We start from the raw sequence: 21742 nt of genomic DNA on the forward strand, positions 1-21742 counted from the left end.
TTTCTTTTTCTTTATGCAAATATTGAATTGCTCCTGTACCACTTATTGAAAAGATCCCCTTTTCCCCACTGAAATGCAGGGATGCCTTGGTCATAAATCAAGTAACCCCATATATGTAGCTACTTTTCTCCACTCTATTTCTGCTAGTCAACTAGTCTAACCTATTATCACACTGTCTTAATAACTTTGCAACTTTACACTAATTCTCAGCCACTTTCTCTTTAAATATTACTTTTGCTCCATTTTCTATCCCTGCCCCTTCTGACACTTCAGATTTGCCTGTATCTATTTGCCTGTGTCCCTCATAACTCTTACGTACCGTTTTTTAAAAAAAATATTTATTTTAGAGACAGAGAGAGAGAGAGTGCGTGTGCGCACACACTCACAAGCAGGGGGGAGGGGCAGAGGGAAGGGGAATCTCAAGCCAACTTCCCACTGAGTGCAAGGCTCAATCTCATGACCCTGAGACCCTGACCTGAGCCAAAATCAAGAGTCAGACCCTTAACTAAGCCACTCAGGCGCCCCCATACTGTTTTTATTCCCGTTTTTTATCTTTCTGTGCTTCAGTATGGATATTTTCTATAGATTTATCTTCTCACTAGTTTATTAATTCTGTGTTTACAAGCCCATCTAATAAGTTATTAGTAAAACTATTTTTTGGTTTTAGACTATTATAGATAACAATTCTTTGTCTAAATTTTCTGAATTGTCATCCATTTTATTCATATTTTTTAAGACATTTATAATAATTATGTTAAAATCTTTGCTAATTCCAATATCTAGATCACCTTTGGATTTGCTTCTATTAACTATTTGTTCTCTTAATGATCACTCATTTTCCTATTTCTTGGAACTTTCAGCTGTATGCCAATCATTATGTATACAGAAAAAGAGAGACTTAAGATATATTTTCCTTTAGAGTTTGCCCTTTCCACCATTGGGGTCTTACCTCCTCCATCCAGTCAGGAACTAAAAATGGGCTGCAGGTGCAGTTCAAGCAAAATTCACATCTGATTTGACTTGCCAAGTTCTGTGAATGTGTCTCTAAAATTAGACTGAAAATAATACAGGTTTCTGTCTCCTCAGCCCTTAGCGTACTACCCTCTACAGACCTCAAATCTGGTATTTATCTTGAAAGGAAAACCAGCTATGTTTAATACAGGCCCCTTCCGTCTGGTGAGTCTGTGTCTCTCAAGCACTGCAAGATTATAGAATATTTCGGGCGCCTGGGTGGCTCAGTTGGTTAGGCGACTGCCTTCGGCTCAGGTCATGATCCTGGAGTCCCGGGATCGAGTCCCGCATCGGGCTCCCTGCTCGGCAGGGAGCCTGCTTCTGCCTCTGACCCTCCCCCCTCTCATGTGCTCTCTCTCTCATTCTCTCTGTCTCAAATAAATAAATAAAATCTTTAAAAAAAAAAAAAAGATTATAGAATATTTCACTTTGCCTTATTCTCAGGTGGTGCCTGACTCCTTAGCCCTAAAAGTTCTATCTTTTGAAGGTAGTGAGCTTGGGTCTTTAATTTCCTACTCCACAAAGTTAAAAATATGGTAAATGTCTTCAGAAGGAGCCCTCTTGTGTGAAAGTAATGTGCCTTTCCCATAGCAAGACTTTGTCTTGTAACATTTAGCTTTCCCAGTCTGTCCCTAGCATCCTTCACAAGACTCAACCAATGTTCCATGGGGAAAACTAGCCATGCATTTGGGGTTCCTCTAAAAATGTCAATACTTCACATCTGGTCACATGTTTGTCAAGACCTACAACAGTTTCCTTCCTCCAGTGGAGTCCTGCTTGTGCCAGCAATGAACAGCAGCCTGTGCTCAGAATTAACAAATATCCCTGGGGAAGAAAATCACCAGCAATGTCAGTTATTCTAGAAAGGGCTCTTTCAAGCTCTTATCAAGTTTAGTTAATACAGTCCTTGATGACTCCACAGTTCTGTTCTCCAACGTCTTTTAAAGTATGATTTTTGTATTTTATCCAGTGTTTTTTAGTTGTTGCAGTAGGAATGATTCCCTGGAGCTGAGTACTGCATTCAACCTAAAAGAAGTAGTCCTCAATTTCAAAGAGTTTTTTTTAAAAATGCAACACAACTGCCAAGTAATTCCAAATAAAATATTTTAAAAAATGCTTTGAGAGGGGTGCCTGGGTGGCTCAGTCGTTAAGCATCTGCCTTCGGCTCAGGTCATGATCCCAGAGTCCTGGGATCGAGCCCCTCATTGGGCTCCCTGTTCAGCAGGAAGCCTGTTTCTCCCTCTCCCATTCCCCCTGCTTGTGTTCCCTCTCTTGCTGTGTCTCTCTCTGTCAAATAAATAAATAAAATCTTCAAAAAAATGCTTTGAGAAATGGCAGCTTTTAAAATTAATATGTAATTTTGAAGGAGAGAATATTCATTTGTATTTATAAATCCTGCAAGTTTGGATTTAAAAAATTAGTTATTTACATTATATAACCACACATTATTTCTTAAAATATTTTAAGAGTTTAGAAACATTAAAGGATTATTTATTAGAGATGAAATGTTCTGTGGTGATATCAGTGAAAAGAAAATATTTATCAATGAGCAACTGTGTCATTTCAGGGAGGCTGCTACTTGATCCACTTCTGTTTTTGTCATTATATCAGTTATAGATTCCTTTCATTACCAAATACTAGTATATTTGATAATTAAATCTTCAAAATAAATTATGAAATGTGTCAATCTGAACTTTTATTTCTAATTTCTTCTTACACTCTGAAAATAAGATATTCTACATGTATATGATTTCGCAGTTATAAAACAATTTATAAAATTTCATTCTGTCAAAACACAACAAAGACATAAATAGTTCATTACTAATTTACCTACAGATAATTTTTATTTAATACCAGGACATCTCTCAGTTTAAATGCTTAACATCTCTACATGACCATGTTTTTGTTGCTATGCTCAGCATTTTAAAGTAAATCAAGTTGAGTTCTAGCCCCCAAATTAAAAAGTACAGTATGTAGTTTCTTTTAAATTTAAGCTACAATTCCTGCATTTATCTAATTCCAGGTCATCTAAATCCCATGAAATCTCTATTTAATTTTACTATATTTTTACTGCAGATAATGTCAAACATAAACCTAAGTATAGAGAATATTATAGCAATCTCCCATGTATCCTCACATCCCACCTCAATAATGATCAACTCATGATCTTCTTTCATCTATATCCATACCCACTTCCTCTATTCCCTTCCCTGACTCAAATTCATTTGGAAAATAAATTTCAGACATCATATTACTTCTTCTATAAATAATTCAGATATATATTTAAACAGGGATTCTTCCTAACCACAACCACAATGCCATCATTATACCCAAAAAATAAACACTTTCTTAATGTTTTCAAATACACAGGGTTCACATTTCCCTAATTAGTTGCACACATATTTCCCTGTCACACACACACAAAGTATTTTTATAGTTTATTTGTATCAATGCCTTGTAATCAACAGCAAAACAGTATTCTTTTTTGCCACTAGATGGTACTACTGCATAAATTTCAGAAATCCTTACATTACCTAGTTGAAGGGGACCCACCTTGCCTTTCTTTGGGGCAAACAAGTTAATGAGCAGGAAACAGGATTCAAGATTACATAATGTATTCCAAAGAATAATATGTGATTCTGGGTAAATAACCATTGTTTTGGATTAACTAATCCAATGTGGGAAGTGCCAGTGTTTCCAAGTGTCTTTTCACAAATCAATATTCTAAGACAAAACAAATGGTCATGGTTCCTGCTCTTGAACAGCTTAAATCCTCTTAAGGAGAGATACATAAGTAATTTCATTATAAAGCTGTAACTGCTATGATACCATATGCCCAATCCTAAAGAAATAAGTGGATGGCTTTGCAAGGATGTCTGCAGAAGCACTTGCTGAGTAATTATCGATTCATGGTTGAATTCAAACATAAGTGTCAATATTCATGATGTACAATATGATACACCACATGGATAAGTGGTCAACCTGATATTCCATTGTAGAAATGTAAGGGTCTAACTTGTATTTTTACTCCAAGACATTTCTATTCAGCATGGAGATGGGCCTAAGGGCAGGTTAAAATATCTCCCAAAAATAAATTTTGAATTTGTTCAAGTAGTTAAGCAAAAACTTAAAACGGATCTCAAAACTGTGCACTATAAAACATCCAGATAGGCCTGCCAAGAGGAATTCTTTGCAAAATATACCTCCCAAAGTAGATGAAAGAGTAGTCCTGTTGGGAATTTTACTATTTTTATCTTTAAACTTTTAAAACCACATGCCATGTACAATAATTTTAGATATATTGTGTTGATCGGTGTTAAAATAGCAAACTATTCTTTTTTAATATTAGATAACTGATTTGGCTGTTTTTAAGGTCACCCACAGTTTGTGGTGAGAAAACATGTTTTCTTAAAGTCTACCTTATTTCTGAAAGGACTGGAGGTAGGTATCTTGGAGATTTGTCCTCACTGAGGACAGTTTTTAACCACAGAAATAGGTAATTAGAGTAGAAAAGATTTATGGGTAGAAAGAATAGTATATATGAGTAAAAGGTTGAACTGTTATGATATTGACAATAAAGAGTAAAAGGGGAGCAAAAATAGTTCAGTGATGTACAGAAGCTTGAAGAATAAGGGAGACCTCAAAATGCACAGAAAAAGAACGAGAAAAAAATAGGCAATGAATAAGGAATAAGAGAGTAGTGAACAGACAGGAAGAATAGCATCAGGCACCCAGATGCTAAACAGCCAAGGGGCAGAAATAACACAAAGCAGGAAGAATTTTTAAAAGAGAAAGAGGGTAACAGTTTTGTTGATGAATCTCCAAATCTACAAAGTTATTAAGTTCAGTGAGAAGGGAATCTACCTAAGTACTGGAAATTAAAATGGCTAAAATTTTAACCTCAATTATTCTGAAATTAGAACATATCTACCCCACTGTAGACTGAATATTTTATAACTTTCCTTGGAGGTTATCACAGCTTTTCAATGGTATTCGGCAAACCAATTTCAGGACTTGAAGGAGCCATGGAAATCATCTAGGCTAGTGTGATACTTGTATTTTCCAAATAAGGCACCTTAAGTCCAGAAGGGTACCTAGAGGTGATACAGCTCGGCTTGTGGCAAAACAAGGAATAGGACCAGGTACTGACTTTCAGTTCTGGACTGTTCCCATTGGGCATTCTGTTTTTCTTGATCATTTATCATTGCGGCACTTAAGTGGAGACAAGATCTGGGAGAGCTGGCGAGGAAGACTATATTTAATAACTGAGATATATTCTAAAGTAGTGAAACTAGTTTCTATGAATTATGCAGAACACCCCGCCTCAGTATAGTGATACTAAAGTTGGTCTCTTATTTTTAAGCTTAAAAATAACTAAGAACAAATTAACTAGCCATTGGGTTTTTACAATTTTTTTCTTTCTATGATTCACTGGATTAATTTAATAATTTTGTTCAAAATATACATGCTAACTTTGCAAGAAAGAGTTTACATATTGCTGCTTAACGTAAAATACACTTTTAAGTAAGCAAAGTATCTAACCCCAACTTTACAGAAGGGAACACTGGATAAAAATGGATAAACTACAATTAAAAGTCACAGTCTTGATACCTTCATATTAGATGCCTCAGTTTCCAGTTTTGTAAGATGATTGGAATTATCTTCTAGCTCTTGTCGAAGATTTGAGTTCTCCATCTTCAGTGCCTCAACTTGCTTTAACAACTGATCATATGAAGCTGCAGCCATCCTTGGCTACCCTTGGACCTATAAGGTTAAAAAGGATTTTGAAATTCACTACTAAAAATATCGTGGCTGCTTGTTTACAAAGAAAGGGATAAAGAAACAAAACTCTGGAGACATTTAATAACAATATTGTTTAAGCAGCATTATCGTTCTAAGAGGATGAAACACTAGAGTCTTAGCTGAAGACAAGGGGAACTAAAATAGAAGAGAACCTCAGTAGTGCTTGACTACATTTTCCTTTTCACAAGTAGATGAGATTTCTGTCAGGCTAGAATTTTTTTCAAGTTTTTAAAGATTTACTTTAACTGGTCTTACAGGTAAAACTTATATAATGAAATGTAATCATTGATAATAAGTTCATATTGGTAATATTACTTATGGATTTTATTCAAGTTACATTATTTTAAAGCCAGAATGAATTAATGAGATTGGGTATTACATTCTATCACTTTGACAGAAGGCTAGTCTTAGATATCATCCATGGTGAAGTAGTTCTGAACTTTCAAGAAGGCTTCATTAAAAAGGTAGCCATTTAACAAAATGGATACAAAGGAGAATTAGTTTGAGACTTCAATCTTTTTAATAGGAAGATGATAAGTAAGAATTACTAAAATAAAGTTCTACTACATTTATTTAAAAAGATGAATATAATAGGCCATGCTATAGCGTTATGTGGTCTTGGGACCCACTGTGCTCAGAACTGAGGCCAAAAGACACTTAAAGAAAATGGATCAGTTTAGAAGCAGAAATTATCAAAGAGAAGTGAGGCAGAGTCTGGCAATTAATTTTATCAGTGTGAAAGAAGAGGGAGAAAAGAAAGAGAAGATGGTCAGGTAGTAAGAGGTCCTTAGCATGAATCAGAGAATGCTAGGAGTTAGATTAAGACTAACCAAGTTCAGAAGACCCAGATTCTCTTTTTAGTTTAATCCCAAACTCAATTTGGAATAAATAAAATTCTGTCTTAATTCTTTTAGAGCTAAAAAGCATTACAAAAGTGTTTTTTTTTTTTTTATAAACAATACTTAAAGATCTTGACGTAAGAAAGTGCTTCTGTAATAAAATCCACTACACAAAATAAGGCAGACAGGTTTAACACTGGCTAGTCATGACAGTATTGGAGCTTAGCAAATGAAGGCCTTTAACAAGGGAAATGGAAGGACTCAGGTCTAGCTACTTCTCCAATGAGTTAATGATAAATCTGATGCAACCCACCGTCATTTGAGGAGGAAGTGAGTCCTGGGAGGTGGGCAATCACTCACAAAAGTCTTTATGATTGAAAACAATGAGAACTAGATTTGTGTTTGGAGACACAAGTCTTAATTTTAGGGTTGGTCATGGTTTACTTTGCCCCTTCATTTTAATTCATTTCACCGTTTGTAAAATGGTTATCTACTACCTGAACAAATATAATTTACAGGGATACTATTAGAAGTAAGGAAGAAGGCAGGCTGAAAAGTGCTATGTAAATATAAATTATGTTATAAAAGTACACATGTAACATATCTTCCTTAGTAAGACCTAATTTTGATCTATTATTAAAAGTTTCTGCCCCCTGACCAAGGGACAAGAGGTAAAGAAGTAATTCTGCTACTTGAAAAGGATAGAGACATTTCAAAAATGAAGGAGAAATTCATAGGTATGATCATTTATCTGCTTTACGTCATCCCATTAACAAGCAGGTCTGAAAATATCCAGCACATTAAAAACTATGTAACAGAAGTGGGGATCTGACAGAACTTAATAATAATGCAAGCCCTGAAATTCTTTACTTCAAATAAAATTTTAACAGGCAATTTTGCAATAAAATAATAATATAAAAGGTAGTAACACAGAGAAAGAGACAGGTATACACAGGTATGTTAAGATATGCAGGTTATAGGGACGCCTGGGTGGCTGAGTTGGTTAAGCAGCTGCCTTCAGCTCGGGTCATGATCCCAGAATCCTGGGATTGAGTCCTGCATCGGGCTATCTGCTCAGCGGGGAGTCTGCTTCTCCCTCTGCCTGCTGCTCCCCTTGTTGTACATGTTTTCTCTCTCTCTGACAAATAAAATCTTAAAAAAAAAAAAGATATGCAGGTTATAACCTTACACAATCACAGAAAGAGCCAGAAGGGCAAAATGAGCATAGACGAAGTGCTCTTTATTGAGGGGGAAAAATCCAACCCTTCAAATGGACAATTAAAACATTTGAACATGGGCGCCTGGGGTGGCTCAGATAGTTAAGCGTCTGCCTTCGGCTCAGGTCATGGTCCCAGGGTCCTGGGATCGAGTCCCGCATCGGGCTCCCTGCTCCTTGGGAGCCTGCTTCTCCCTCTGCCTCTCTCTCTCTCTGTCTCTCATGAATAAATAAATAAAATCTTTAAAAAAAAAAAAAATTTGAACATTTTTTCTCCCCCCCCCCCGCCCCACTCCAGAATCACAAGCATTAAAGTCATTTCTACTCTAGAAAGCAGGGTATTTCATATAATTTGATGGGAAAAAGAAGATGTTTCATGGAGTAATATATTTCCTATATCCTTTTAAGATGTTGCACCCTTTTAAGATGTTGTCCACCCTTCCCTAACTCAAAACTGCTTTATGCAAAATTTGAGAAATCATAAATTTACGTTAGAATGCATTTTATGCAATCATTAGAATTTCATATGAAATGTATCTTAACTGCAAGTCAGTCAACATTCAAAAAAATCAAAATTTATCTCATGAAATGGGGAAAATCTCTTAATCTTTCACTTTCATCAGAGTATGCAAACATCCCAATTTGTTTTTCTGTAGTGTCAAGATGCCCATTAAAGAGACCCTCACCCTGTAAGAGTAGGGTAGGGGAGAAGAAAGCAAAGGGACTCTTATTTAGACTTTTATTCAAATGTTCACTGAAAAACAAATTTACAAGTATCCTAAGAAATTAATGCAAGTAGGAAAAAAAGTTTCAGGCTGGCAAGAGAATATTCAATTAGAATTAAATTTGGAGTTATCATTATTATTAATAATGTAAGAAGTTTGGGATCACTTTTTTTTAATTAGTGGAACTATTTTTACTGTTTTGTTTTGATGGATTAAAAAATACATATTTGCTAGCACTTTGAGATGGCAATAAGAGAAAAATACCAACAGAAAGAGAAGAAAGCAAAAGAATCTTAAGACTACTTTGTTCAACTGTATGCAAATAAATTTGAAAACTTAATTTTCTAGAAAATGTAATTTATTAAAACTAATCCCAAAGAGATAGAAAATCCAAAATTTCCAATAAAAATCACTATTAGAAAATCAATATCATTCAACAGGCTAATAGATCTACACAGATAAAAATATGATTATGCCAAAGATGGTGAAAAGATGTTCAATGCCCACTCTTGTTGAGAATACTGAATTTAAAAGGACTCTTCTTTAATATGATCCATATCAGCCGGAAAGCCAGCACCATACTTAATGTGGAAACAGTAGATCTATTCCTAAAGTCAGAGGAAGCCCATTTTTACCACTATTACTCATTATACTAGTCAGCACAATTAAAGAATGAAGTTAGAAAGAAATACTACTGGGGCGCCTGGGTGACTCAGTCATTATGTGTCTGCCTTCGGCTCAGGTCATGATCCCAGGTTCCTGGGATCGAGCCCCGCATCGGGCTCCCTGCTCAGTGGGAAGCCTGCTTCTCCCTCTCCCTCTGCCCCTGCTTGTGTTCCCTCTCTTCGCTGTCTCTCTCTCTGTCAAATAAATAAATAAAATCTTAAAAAAAAAAAAAGGAATACTACTGGCAGATGACATAATTATATACCTAGAATATCCCAAAGAATTAACTAAATATTACTATAATAAGATAGTTGAGTAATTTAGCAAAGTCCAAAATATACAGAAATCTTTCCTTTATGTGCAAAGAGAAATCAGATAGAGGATGAAATGGAAGTTTCCTTTTAGGAAAGGTCCTATTTATAATTTTTAGAAGTAAAAAACACTTAGGCATAAACTGAACAAAAGAGTCCAAAACCACTGAGGAAAACTATAAACATACCTTGTTCATGTACATAAAGATTCAGTATCATGAAGATATCATTTCCCCCCAAGTTAATTTATAAATCTTATGCAGTCCCAATAAATATGCTATGTAAGATCTGTTTTCATTTTGTTTTCTGCAGCATGTAGACATTTGGAAAAACAAGCAAAAAAGGCAAAGTATGAAAAGAGAAGAGAAGGAACAGACCTACCACATACTAAAATACTGTACAAAGCCTTTATAAATAAAATAAAATAGTTAACTGCATTGTACCAATAAATTAATTTCTTAGTCCTGATATGTAAGATGTTAACATTAGGGGAAGCCGGGAAGCTGAGTGAAGGGTATACAGAAACCTACTATTCTATTTTTCCAACTCTTTTTTAAGTCCAAATTTATTTCAAAAATACAAAAGTTTTTAAAACCTATGATACTGTCATATGACTAGATCAATCATGGGAACACATGCATGCACACACACACACACACACATAAATCCAGAAGTAAATATATGTAAATTTAGTCATAATGAAGGTAGTATCTCAAATACATGTGAAAAGATGGACTTTAAATAAATGGCATTAGGCAAAAGGGTGGCCATAAGAAACAGGATAAAATTACATCTACTCCTCATACTACATACTAAGGTAAACTGCAAAAGGAACAGAGATTTAAACGTTTATAGCATTTAAATTATGAAAACAGTTTTGTTTTTTAATCAAAGATATTTAAATGGAATATACCCTCTCTTTCAAGGAGTTCTCTGAAGTGATGATGTCTGTTACTACTATATCAGGTTAATTCAAGCAAGTGGGGAGGTTTTTATTTGGTATAAAAGCGTAACTACTTTTAAGTAAGTAGGATACAACCATGCAGTGGAATACTACATTGGCATTAGAAAGAATGAGGTTGATGTTAAGAAAAAAAGGCAAAAAAAAAAAAAAAAAAGGAAGGAAGGAAGAAAGGGAGAAGAAAGAAAGAAAGAAAGAAAGAAAGAAAGAAAGAAAGAAAGAAAGCAAAAGAAAGTGCAGGTCACTACTCATACGGTCCATCCTGTTATATCAAAAATAAAAGAACTGTGTAAGGATAAAAAATGTCATTGAAAGGATATGCAAAAATACAGTCAGGGCGCCTGGGTGGCTCAGTTGGTTAAGCGACTGCCTTCGGCTCAGGTCATGATCCTGGAGTCCCTGGATCGAGTCCCACATCGGGCTCCCTGCTCGGCGGGGAACCTGCTTCTCCCTCTGACCCTCCCCCCTCTCATGTGCTCTCTCTTTCTCGTTCTCTCTGTCTCAAAAAAAAAAAAAAAAAAAATACAGTCACTGACTCTAGAAATAAAAGGCCTGAGGTCTGTTGAGAAGCAGCCTTCCTTTTTATTGATTACCCTTTGGTAGTTTGAAGATCAAAGCAAAAAGTTGATTCTTTGAAAAGGCTAAATAGGATTACACAGACAGACGAGACCAAAGAACTTGAACAAAATGTGAGGGGTCGGGGCGGCTGATTTAAGAAGAAATAGGAAATCTTAATAGTTCTGTAACTACTGAAAAATTAGAACAGTAGTTAAATATCTTCTCCCTTCTCCTCCCAACACACAAAGAAAATAAACATTTAAGAAACAAATCATTCTGACCTTATAAAAACTTTTCCAGGAATAGAAATAAATAGGAAATATTCCCTAATGCATTCAATGAGGCCAATATAATCGTGATATGAAAGTCAAAGGTAGTGTGAAAATAATTAAGGGCTAATATTATGAATGTTGATATAAAAATCCTGAACAAAGTTTCAGGAAACAATACATTAGTATACAGTAAAGAAACTACAACAGAAGCAGGCTGAGTTTATTCTATGAATGCAAGGATAGCTTAACATTAGATCATTTATATGTCATTCACCACATTAAAATACTAAAGAAAAGGGGTGCCTGGGTGGCTCAGTTGGTTAAGCGTCCACCTTTGGCTCAGGTCATGATCCCAGGGTCCTGGGATGGAGGCCTTACTTGGACTCCCTGCTCAGCAGGGAGTCTGCTTCTCCCTCTCCTTCTGCCCCTCCCACTGCTCGTGTGTTTGTGCACGCAATCTCTAATAAATAAATAAAATCTAAAAAAAATACAATACTAAATAAGAAAAATCATATGATCATCTCAATAGACAAAGAAAAAACATCTGATAAAAGTCATAAGCTATTCAAGATAAAAACTCTTAATAAACTGGAAACAGGGAAACTGCAAAAAAGGTACAGTAAACATTTTTATTTATTTTTAAGATTTTATTCATTTATTTGTCAGAGAGAGAGAGAGAGCAAGCACAAGCTGGGGGGGGGGCAGGCAGAGGGAGAAGCAGGCTCCCCACTGAGCAAGGAGCCCGGGATGCGGGACTCGATCCCAGGACCCTGGGATCATGACCTGAGCTGAAGGAGATGCTTAACCGACTGAGCTACCCAGGCACCCAGTAAACATTTTTAATAGTGAAATGCTGGAGACATTCTTTTTATTTTAAATTTTTTAAAAGATTTTATTTATTTTTGAGAGAGAAAGAGCGAGAGCAAGAGTGCACGAGGGGAGAGGCAGAGGCAGAAGCAGACTCCCTGCTGAGTAGGGAGCCCAATGGGGAACTCGATCCCAGGACCCTGGGATCATGATCTGAGCAGAAGGCAGACATTTAACCAACTGAGCCACCCAGGCATCTGAGACATTCTTTTTAAAATCAAGAACAAGATAAGGATGTCTACTATTAAACATTTTTATTCAACATAATCTTGGAAGTCCTAATTAGCACAGTAAATTACTAGAAAGAATAACGATTGGAAAGGCAGAAACAAAACAGAAAAATCTTTTTTTAAAAGATTTTATTTATTTATTTGACAGAGAGAGAGAGCACAAGCAGGGGGAAGTGGCAGAGGGAGAGGGAGAGAGAGAAATAGGGAGCCCAAAGTGGGACATGATCCCAGGATTCTGGGATCATGACCTGGGCTGAAGGCAGATGCTTAACTGACTGAGCCACTCAGGCACCCCAGAAAAATCTTAAATATGAAAATTTAACAAGTTAGATAAAAAAAAATCAATATACCGAAAAAAAAATTTTAATTCCAAGCAGAGCACCTCACCTATTTTTAATTATTTTCTCTTTATTTAACAACCAATGCAGGTTCTTATCCTCCATTCTACTTCTCTTCCAATTCTCTGCTAAGACCCAATAAGTCATGATGTGCAGTTTCTAATCTGCTATATTCTTTGCCTACTCCTTCTTCTTTCCTTACATTCTGCAAATGGCTACTTAATTTGGATAGGCTCCATCCAAGCCCATCCCAAGTAAGGTCAAACTCCTAGATGGCCACCAAAATTATGTGAAACAGAGGCTGGTAAACATTTTCCACAAAGGTCAGGTAATAAAAAAGGCTTTACGGGCCCTATGATTTCTGTCACATCTACCTCTGTTGCTTCTAACACAAAAGCAGCCACAGATAATACATAAATAAATGGGCACGACCAGGTGCGCCTGGGTGGCTCAGTTGGTGTCCAACTCTTGATTTTGGCTCAGATCCTGATCTCGGGGTCCTGGGTCCTGGGATCAAGCCCAGCATTGGGCTCTGGGTTCAGCAGAGAATCTGCTTGAGATTCTCCTTCTCCCTCTGCCCCTCCCCTAACTGAGTGCACTCTCTCTCTCTCTCTCAATAAAATCTAAAAAAAAAAAAAAAAAGTGGGCATGACCATGTTCCAATAAAACCTAATTTACAAAAACAGCAGTGGTTTGCTGACCCCTGGCCCAAAGCATGAATTCCCAATTCTGGCTTTTCAACACCCAAAGTATGACAAATAATTTCAAAGGCTATTAAAAATTTTCAAGATTAATATTTCACTTTTATTTTTTTTTAAAGATTTTATTTATTTATTTGACAAGAGAGAGACACAGCAAGAGGGAACACAAGCAGGGGGAATGGGAAAGGGAGAAGCAGGCTTCCTGCAGAGCAGGGAGCCCCATGTGGGGCTCAATCCCAGGACCTGGGGATCATGACCTGAGCTGAAGGCAGACGCTTAACGACTGAGCCACCCAGAGGCCCCTTTATTTCACTTCTAAATAACAGGAAGTAACCTGCTATGCTGGAAAGAACAGAGAACTAGGAAGTCTTAGGTCCTTGATTAATTTTCAGCAATCATTTTTAATTTCCATGATTTCTTCATCTTCCAGAAATTTGCTGGAAATCTCTATTTGGCCCTCTCACTCTATGGTATTATAAGTACATATCTTTAACATTTTTTTTTTTTACCATCACTTAAATGGGGTCTTAGGAGAAAGAAGTGATAAATACAAGTGATTAATTTACTAGCTGGTATCAGAAATTCTATTTTTACATTAAGGTCTTTAATTCACATAGAATTTCTATTTTTATATATGGTATGAATATAGTGCTTTAATTTTACTGTCTCTCATATGGATAACCAATTACACCAGCACTACTTATTAAACATTTCCTTTCCACTGAACAGAAATGTATTTATCATATGCTAAATTCTCATGTATACTTAAAACTGTCACTGCATACATTTATATTAATTTGAGACAGATTACATTTCTATGGTACTAAATCTTAGCTCTCTGTGTCATGAATAATTCAGGTCCTTCAATCAAATTTTCTAGTTTTTTTCAAGAGAAGGTTCTATGCTTTATCAAATTTGTTTCTGGGTTTTTTTGTTGTGAATAAACACCACCATTCCATGCCAGATATTGCTAGTACAGATAAAAGCTACTGATTTTATTTAATACATAACCCTTATGTACCCACCTTTTCAAACTATCCCATTAGTTCTAATAGTTTTTCTTGTGGATTTTCTGGCTATAATCATATAATTTATAATTAAAGGTCATTTTGTCTCTTCTTTCCCAGTATTTACACCTCGTTTCTTTTTCTTAACAGTTACCTGGAAACTTCAAAATAATGTTGAATAGTGATCTTATCCCTGATTTGAATAGGAATGGTTTAGTGTTTCACCATATATACATATATAAATAGTCTTAAGATTTCCGTAAATACTTCTTAGGTATTTTCCTTAAAGTTTTTTTTTTTTTAAAGGATTTTATTTACTTATTTGAGAGAGACAGTAAGCGAGAGAGAGAGAGAGAGAGAGAGAGAGAGAGCACAAGCAGGGGGAGGAGCAGAGGGAGAGGAGGAAACAGACTCCCCGCTGAGCAGGGAGCTTGACATGGGGCTAGATCCCCGGACTCTGGGATCATGACCCAACTGAACCACCCAGGCGTCCCTTCCTTTAAGTTTTTATTAGGAGTAGTTTCTAAATGTTTTTACAACACCTTTTTTTTTTTTTTTTTTTTTAAGATTTTATTTATTTGACAGAGAGAGAGTGAGAGCAGGAACACAAGCAGGGGGAGTGGGAGAGGGAGAAGCAGGCTTCCCGCTGAGCAGGGAGCCCTATGTGGGCTCGATCCCAGGACCCTGGGACCATGACCTGAGCCGAAGGCAGATGCTTAACGACTGAGCCACCCAGGCGCCCCTACAACACCTTTTGATATAACATAGAACTATATAGTTTTTTCTTTTAATTTGTTGCTGTCAATTATAAGATTTTCTTATTTTGACCCATCCTCTTCTGTTCCTGCAACAAACCATACTTGTTCATGATTTTACTAGTTTGTTCATTTTTCACATTTTACATAGAAGTGTTTTCCTCTTTATTTATTTCTTGATAATTTATAATTTCAATAGATTTCATCTTTGAGGGGCGCCTGGGTGGCTCAGTCATTAAGCATCTGCCTTCGGCTCAGATCATGATCCCAGGGTCCTGGGATCGAGCCCCACGTTGGGCTCCCTGCTCCACGGGAAGCCTGCTTCTCCCTCTCCCACTCCCCCTGCTTGTGTTCCCTCTCTCGCTATGTCTCTCTCCCTCAAATAAATAAATAAAATCTTAAAAAAAAGAAAAAGATTTCCTCTTTGATCTAGGGGGTACCTGGAAGACCCTTCTTAATTATTAGGTGTATAAGAGGACTTTTGAGGCATTTTTTTATTGCTACTAATTTCTTATTTATTAGACTGGAGACTGCTGCCTACAAAACTGCTATTATTTGGAATTTTTTTAAGGTTTGTCTCGTAGCCAAGAACATGATTAATTTTCATAAATATCCCACTGAAATTTTAAAAAAAGGAAAAAGTATAAAAAGTTCTATCATTTAAATCCCCTATACATGTGCTTTTCTTTGTATTTGGCATGTGAAATTTAGAAAGCCTACCATTTATTGCATACTTACAATATGCTATGTAGTATAAGTGCCCTACATATGTGTGTGTGTGTATTTATATATATATCTCATCTACTCTTAAAATTCTGAGGCAGGTGTCACTTACCATTTTAGAGTTAGATTTCAAAATGCTAAATAACTTTCCTAAGAATACAAATCAAGTTGTTAAGCCAGAATTCAAACTCCTATCTGTTTCCAATGCTCATGCTTTGAAAGACCATATAATATAATACTACCACTATGTGGCTTTCATGCCCTGTTATACCTGATAACAGTCTACCTTCCAAACTTATTTTCTATTAGGTCTCAATATAAAGTCTCTCCTCAAGTCCCTCGTCATTATTCCGTACAGATTATTTTGTACTTTTGTTCACAATTCATCTCCTTTTTGAATACCCCATCCTTTTTCCTCTGCTTTGCTAACGTATCTCCATCCTTTAAGGCCCAGTTCTGTTGCCTTACATAAAACCTTCCTGTCCTTTCCAGCCAATAATGAGTCTCTGTTGACTATACAGTAAATACCACAAAACTTGGCTTACCTATTCTCTAACTATTCCATTTTACTTTAGTGAGTTTTGTTTCTCCACCTTTAAGACAAGGTTTATTATTGAATACTTAGCTTTTGTAATTCCCAAAATGCTTTATTCTATGATAGCCACAAAAAGACAAATACATGTAAGAATAAACTGAAGTAGTGCTTTATCAGCCATGGGGGGCAAAGGAGAGAAAACAAGGGTACAAATTCAAAGAATGTCTAAGATGACTTTCCCATTAAAATAGTAAGATGATGGATTTCTCTCTGTGGCTATACAATTCAAATCAACGAACATTTGAGGACTTATTATTCACAAGACACCATACACATATTATAAGGAGACTTTGTAGCTTGAATTGTGTTCCCCAAAAAGATATGTTGAGTCATAGGTAGCTGGCCCCTAGTATCTCTGAAAAGTGACCTTATTTGAAAAGAGGATCTTCACACATACACTCAAGTTAAGATAAAGTCTTACTGGATTAGGGTGGGCCCTAAATCCAATGACTGGTACCCTTAAAAGAAGGCTGTGTGAAGAAATGGACACAGAGACCTAGGGAAAACACCATGTGACAATGGAGGCAAAGACTGGAGTAAGAGAGATGCAAGCAAAGGAATGCCCAAGATTGCCAGCAACACCAGGAGCTGGGGAGAGAGGCATGGAACAGATTCTCCCTCATTGTCTCCAGAAGGAACCAACCTTAAGGACACCTTGATTTTGGACTTTTAGCCTCCAGAACTGTGAGGGAATAGATTTCTATAACCACCAGTCTGTGGTACTCCATCACAAGAGCCTTACAAGACTAGGAGGAAAGGTAAGTTGACACATTCCTTATTCTCAAGTATCTTATTATCTAGCAAAGGAGTAATATTCCATTAGGAAAGGTATATTGGGTCAGTATACAAATATATCAGATACTTGTGTCCCACCTTACATTCTCTTGGCTTCCTTTGACTCTAGTCATTGGTGCATCAATCAGCTCACTGCAGATGTAAACTGATGGTACATTAGCTGCACCGGGTATCTTTTGCATTTTGTCCTAGAGATACCCCAGTATAGGTCCCCAACATTCATGCATGTACAACCTATAAAAGAATGAACATTTGATGGAGCAATCCTCGACTAAAGAGAAATGGAAGCTAGTATATATAATTCTTTCCTATGGTTGGACAATTCTACATGGTTCCTCAAAAAGTCCTGACAGATCAAGCCACAGTTGTCCAAAGTGGTGACCAACTTGAGAACATATGCTTATGCTGGCTGTTCCTCTTCACTACTTAACTCCTTTTAGTCCTCTACTCCTGGATCACTTCCCAAAGAAAGTATTTCACCCAAAGTCTTGTCTCAAGATTCTGACTTACAGGGGACCCAGGCTAAGATACAAATTACCTACAATTCAAAGGCAAATTTGTATTCAAAAACATCTGATAGAAGCTATGGGAGTTACACCTTGCTGAGAGAATTAGGAAAAGCGTTCAGAATGTAGAAGTATTTAAGAAGGGACTTGAAAGATGGCATAACTGCTAATAAACATAAATGTGAGAGGATAGTATTTCAGAAAACAGAACAGCATAATCAAAGTTCAGAAGTTGGAAAAATGATATATATTTGGGGGAATGGACAGCAGTTTAACTTAACTGAAATTCAGTGTAGAGGAATCACGGAAAAAAGGGAGGGGTAAGAGCATAAATATGGATGGGAACCACATTGTGGCTAGGTGATTTCGCAATGTGAGGAAGAGGAGGTTTGGACAGAGTAGCTACAGAAATGGTGTGATAACAAGCCTAAAAGGTACAAGGCCATGCTGCTTTAACATTTCTCACTTTCTATTATAAACTATCTCAGAAGTAGCTAATATACTGACACACGTTAAGTGATAATAAAACCGAGAATCTAAAAATAGCTAGTGGAAATATATTTTAATATTCTTCAATGTTCTATTTATTTACCATATGAGTGACATTATATACTACTACACTTTAAATAAATGTGGTAAATGAAAATGTGAATTTACCGGGCGCCTGGGTGGCTCAGTTGGTTGAGCGACTGCCTTCAGCTCAGGTCATGATCCTGGAGTCCCGGGATTGAGTCCCACATCGGGCTCCCTGCTCAGCAGGGAGTCTGCTTCTCCCTCTGACCCTCCCCCCTCTCATGTGCTCTCTCTCTCATTCTGTCTCTCAAATAAATAAATAAAATCTTAAAAAAAAAAAAAAAAGAAAATGTGAATTTACCTAAAAAAGTAACATTATTCACCAAAATATAACTCAAAAAAAAAAAAAACACAAAAACTAAAACTCAAAAACTTCAGCCTAAAGAAAAAAGAAAGAACTGTGTATATATATACCAATAGTAGACAGAATAATGGCCCCGTGAAGATGTCCACATCCTTATCCCTGAAGCTCTTTATATGGTTAAAGGGACTTTGCAGATGTGATTAAGTTAAGGGTCTTAACATGGGGAGATTTTACTGAATTATATAGGTGGACCTAAGGTAATCACAAGGGGTCTTGGTCTTCTAAGGAGATGGAAGGGTCAGAGTCAAAGAAGCATATGTAACAACAGAAGCAAAGGGTCAGAAAGAGATTTAGTATGCTGCTGGCACTGAAGACAGAGGAAGAGGAAGGGACCAGAAGTCAGTACAGGTGGCCTCTAGAAACTAGAAAAAAGGAAATGGGTTCTCCCCTATAGCCTCTGGAGGAAGTGCAGCATGCTGCTATTTTGATTTTGGGCCAGTGAAAACCATTTCAGACTTCTGACCTCTAGGGCTATAAGAAAATAAAGTGCTGTGTTAAACCACCAAATTTGTGGAAATTTATTACAACAGCAATAGGAAAAAATGCCCTATGATCCAGTGATCCTTCTCCTAGGAAAAAATTCCACTGAAACTTCTTACTGGCCATGTAGTGATCTTAAAATATACCCACAATTTGACTCTATTCCTTCAAAAGGTAGAGCTTAATTTATCTCCTTTTATGTGGACTGGACTTAATAATGACTCACTTCTAATAAAGAAAATATGGTAGCAGTGTGGCTTTTGAGACTATGTCATAGATGGCTTCCTTCTTCCTTCTTGTTCTTTCTCTCTGGGATCAGTGGAAGAAGCCAGCGGCCCTGTCATGAAGATATTCAAGCAACTCCATGGAGAGGCCTGTGGCAAAGCACTGAGGCCTCTTGTCAACAGTCAAGAGAAACAGACTATGTGAGTGAGCCATCTTGGAAGTGAATCCTCCAGTTTAGTCAGGCCTTTAGATGACTGCAGCCCTGGCTGACATCTTGACTGCAACTTCATGAGAGATTCTGAGCTGGACCACACAACTAAGACATTCTTAAATTTCTCCATAGAAACTCTAAAATAATAAATATTTGTTGTTTAAGCCACTAAGATTTGAGGTAATTTGTTATACGGATAGGTAACTAACATAGTCTAAAAAGAGTCACACAGAAGGATGTACACCATAGCAGTGTTTGTGGTAAAAGAGATTTGGAAAAAACCTAGGATCTTCACTACAGGAACAGTCATAGATATTACCTAACACTGTAAAGAAGAGTTAGCACCAAAAACTAGACAAAATACATAGATCTTAAAAACAGTATTGAATTTATAAATGTTCCAAATTATGTAAATTAAAAAACAAATTTAGGATGGGGCACCTGGGTGGCTCAGTCAGTTAAGCATCTTTTTTTTTAAGATTTTATTTATTTGACAGAGAGAGACACAGTGAGAGAGGGAACATAAGCAGGGGTGAGTGGGAGAGGGAGAAGCAGGCCTCCCGCCGAGCAGGAAGCCCGATGCAGGGCTCGATCCCAGGACCCTGGGATCATGACCTGAGCCGAAGGCAGACGCTTAACGACTGAGCCACCCAGGTGCCCCTGGACTTTTTTTTAAACACTTTATTTATTTATTTTTTTATTTGACAGAGTGAGAGAGAGAGAGCGAGTACAAGTGAAGTTAGGGGCAGAGGGAGAAGCAGACTACCCATTGAGCAGGGAGCCAGAGGCGGGGCTCGATCCCAGGACTCCGGGATCATGACCTGAGCCAAAGGCAGACGCCTAACTGACTGAACCACCTAGGTGCCCCAAGCATCTGACTCTTGATTTCTGTTCAGGTCATGACTGCAGGGTTGTGAAATCAAGCCCCGCATGGGCATGGAGCCTGTTTGAGACTCTCCCCCCAACCCAAAAAAGAAAAGCCAAATTTGGATACATATCCCAAAGAAATAAAAGCAGGGATTTAAAGAGATTATCTGTACATCCACGTTCACAGCAGCATTATTCACAATAGCCAAAGGTGGAAGTGACCCAGGAGTCCATCCACAGATGAACGGATAAATAAACTGTGGTATACATTTTCAGCCTCACAAAGGAAGGGTATTGTGACACATGCTACAACATGGATGAACCCTGAAGACATTATGCTAAGTGAAATAAGCCAGTCACAGAGGGACAAATATTGTATTACTCCTCTTATATGAAGTACCTAGGAAGTCAAATTTATAGAAAGTGAAAGAAAAATGGTGCCAGGGCTGTAGACAGGAGGAAATGGGGAGCTGGTGTTTAACAGGTACAGTTTCAGCTGGGGAACATGAAAAAGTTCTGGAGATTGGTTGTGGTACCTTCACAACAATATGAATATACTTAATGCCACAGAACTATTATATACTCAAAAAAGGTTAAGATGGTAAATTTTAGGTATGTATATTTTACCACAATAAAAATCCTCATTAACTACAGAAAAAATGGGCACATAAAATGAGGCTAAATATTTCACAAGAACTGATGCATATATATTTTTAAAGATTTTATTTATTTGAGAGAGACAGAGAGAGATAGGGAGAGAGAGCATGAGCAGGGGGGAGAGGGAGAAGCAGGCTCCCTGCTCAGCAGGGAGCCAGCCCAATGTGGGGCTCGATCCCAGCACCCTGGGATCATGACCTAAGCTGAAGGCAGACGCTTAACCAACTGAGCCACCCAGGAGCCCCAGAACTGATGCATATTTAAGAACACATTTGAATGAGTGCCTAAAAAGGGAGTGGGAGTATGGTAAGAGAATAAAGGGAATAAGACTTGCCCTACATGGACTGATGATGTCATGATTTGATTGACAAAAATCAATTTTCAAGAACATATCTAATACATAACATGAGAGATGCCACCTATACCAAAACAAGAGCTGGTGTAACTTTCCTTCTAGAAGTTGACCCTACGGAAATCAAGAACCAC

General features: G+C 37.1%; 1 protein-coding gene across 7 annotated transcripts in view; it reads right to left on the reverse strand.

Moving 5' to 3' along the window:
- APC (APC regulator of Wnt signaling pathway) overlaps positions 1-21742 on the reverse strand; it is a 132380-nt gene that overhangs the window by 72646 nt on the left and 37992 nt on the right. For all 7 annotated transcript variants that reach the window (XM_081826446.1, XM_081826447.1, XM_081826449.1 and 4 more), the window contains one exon: positions 5623-5775. In XM_081826446.1, coding sequence (XP_081682572.1) covers positions 5623-5757 — 135 coding nt within the window. In that variant the 5' untranslated portion in view covers positions 5758-5775. The remainder of the gene's footprint in view (positions 1-5622; positions 5776-21742) is intronic.

Source organism: Leptonychotes weddellii, chromosome 7, assembly GCF_054177405.1.
Source record: "Leptonychotes weddellii isolate Sample4059 chromosome 7, ASM5417740v2, whole genome shotgun sequence".
Lineage (NCBI taxonomy): Eukaryota > Metazoa > Chordata > Mammalia > Carnivora > Phocidae > Leptonychotes > Leptonychotes weddellii.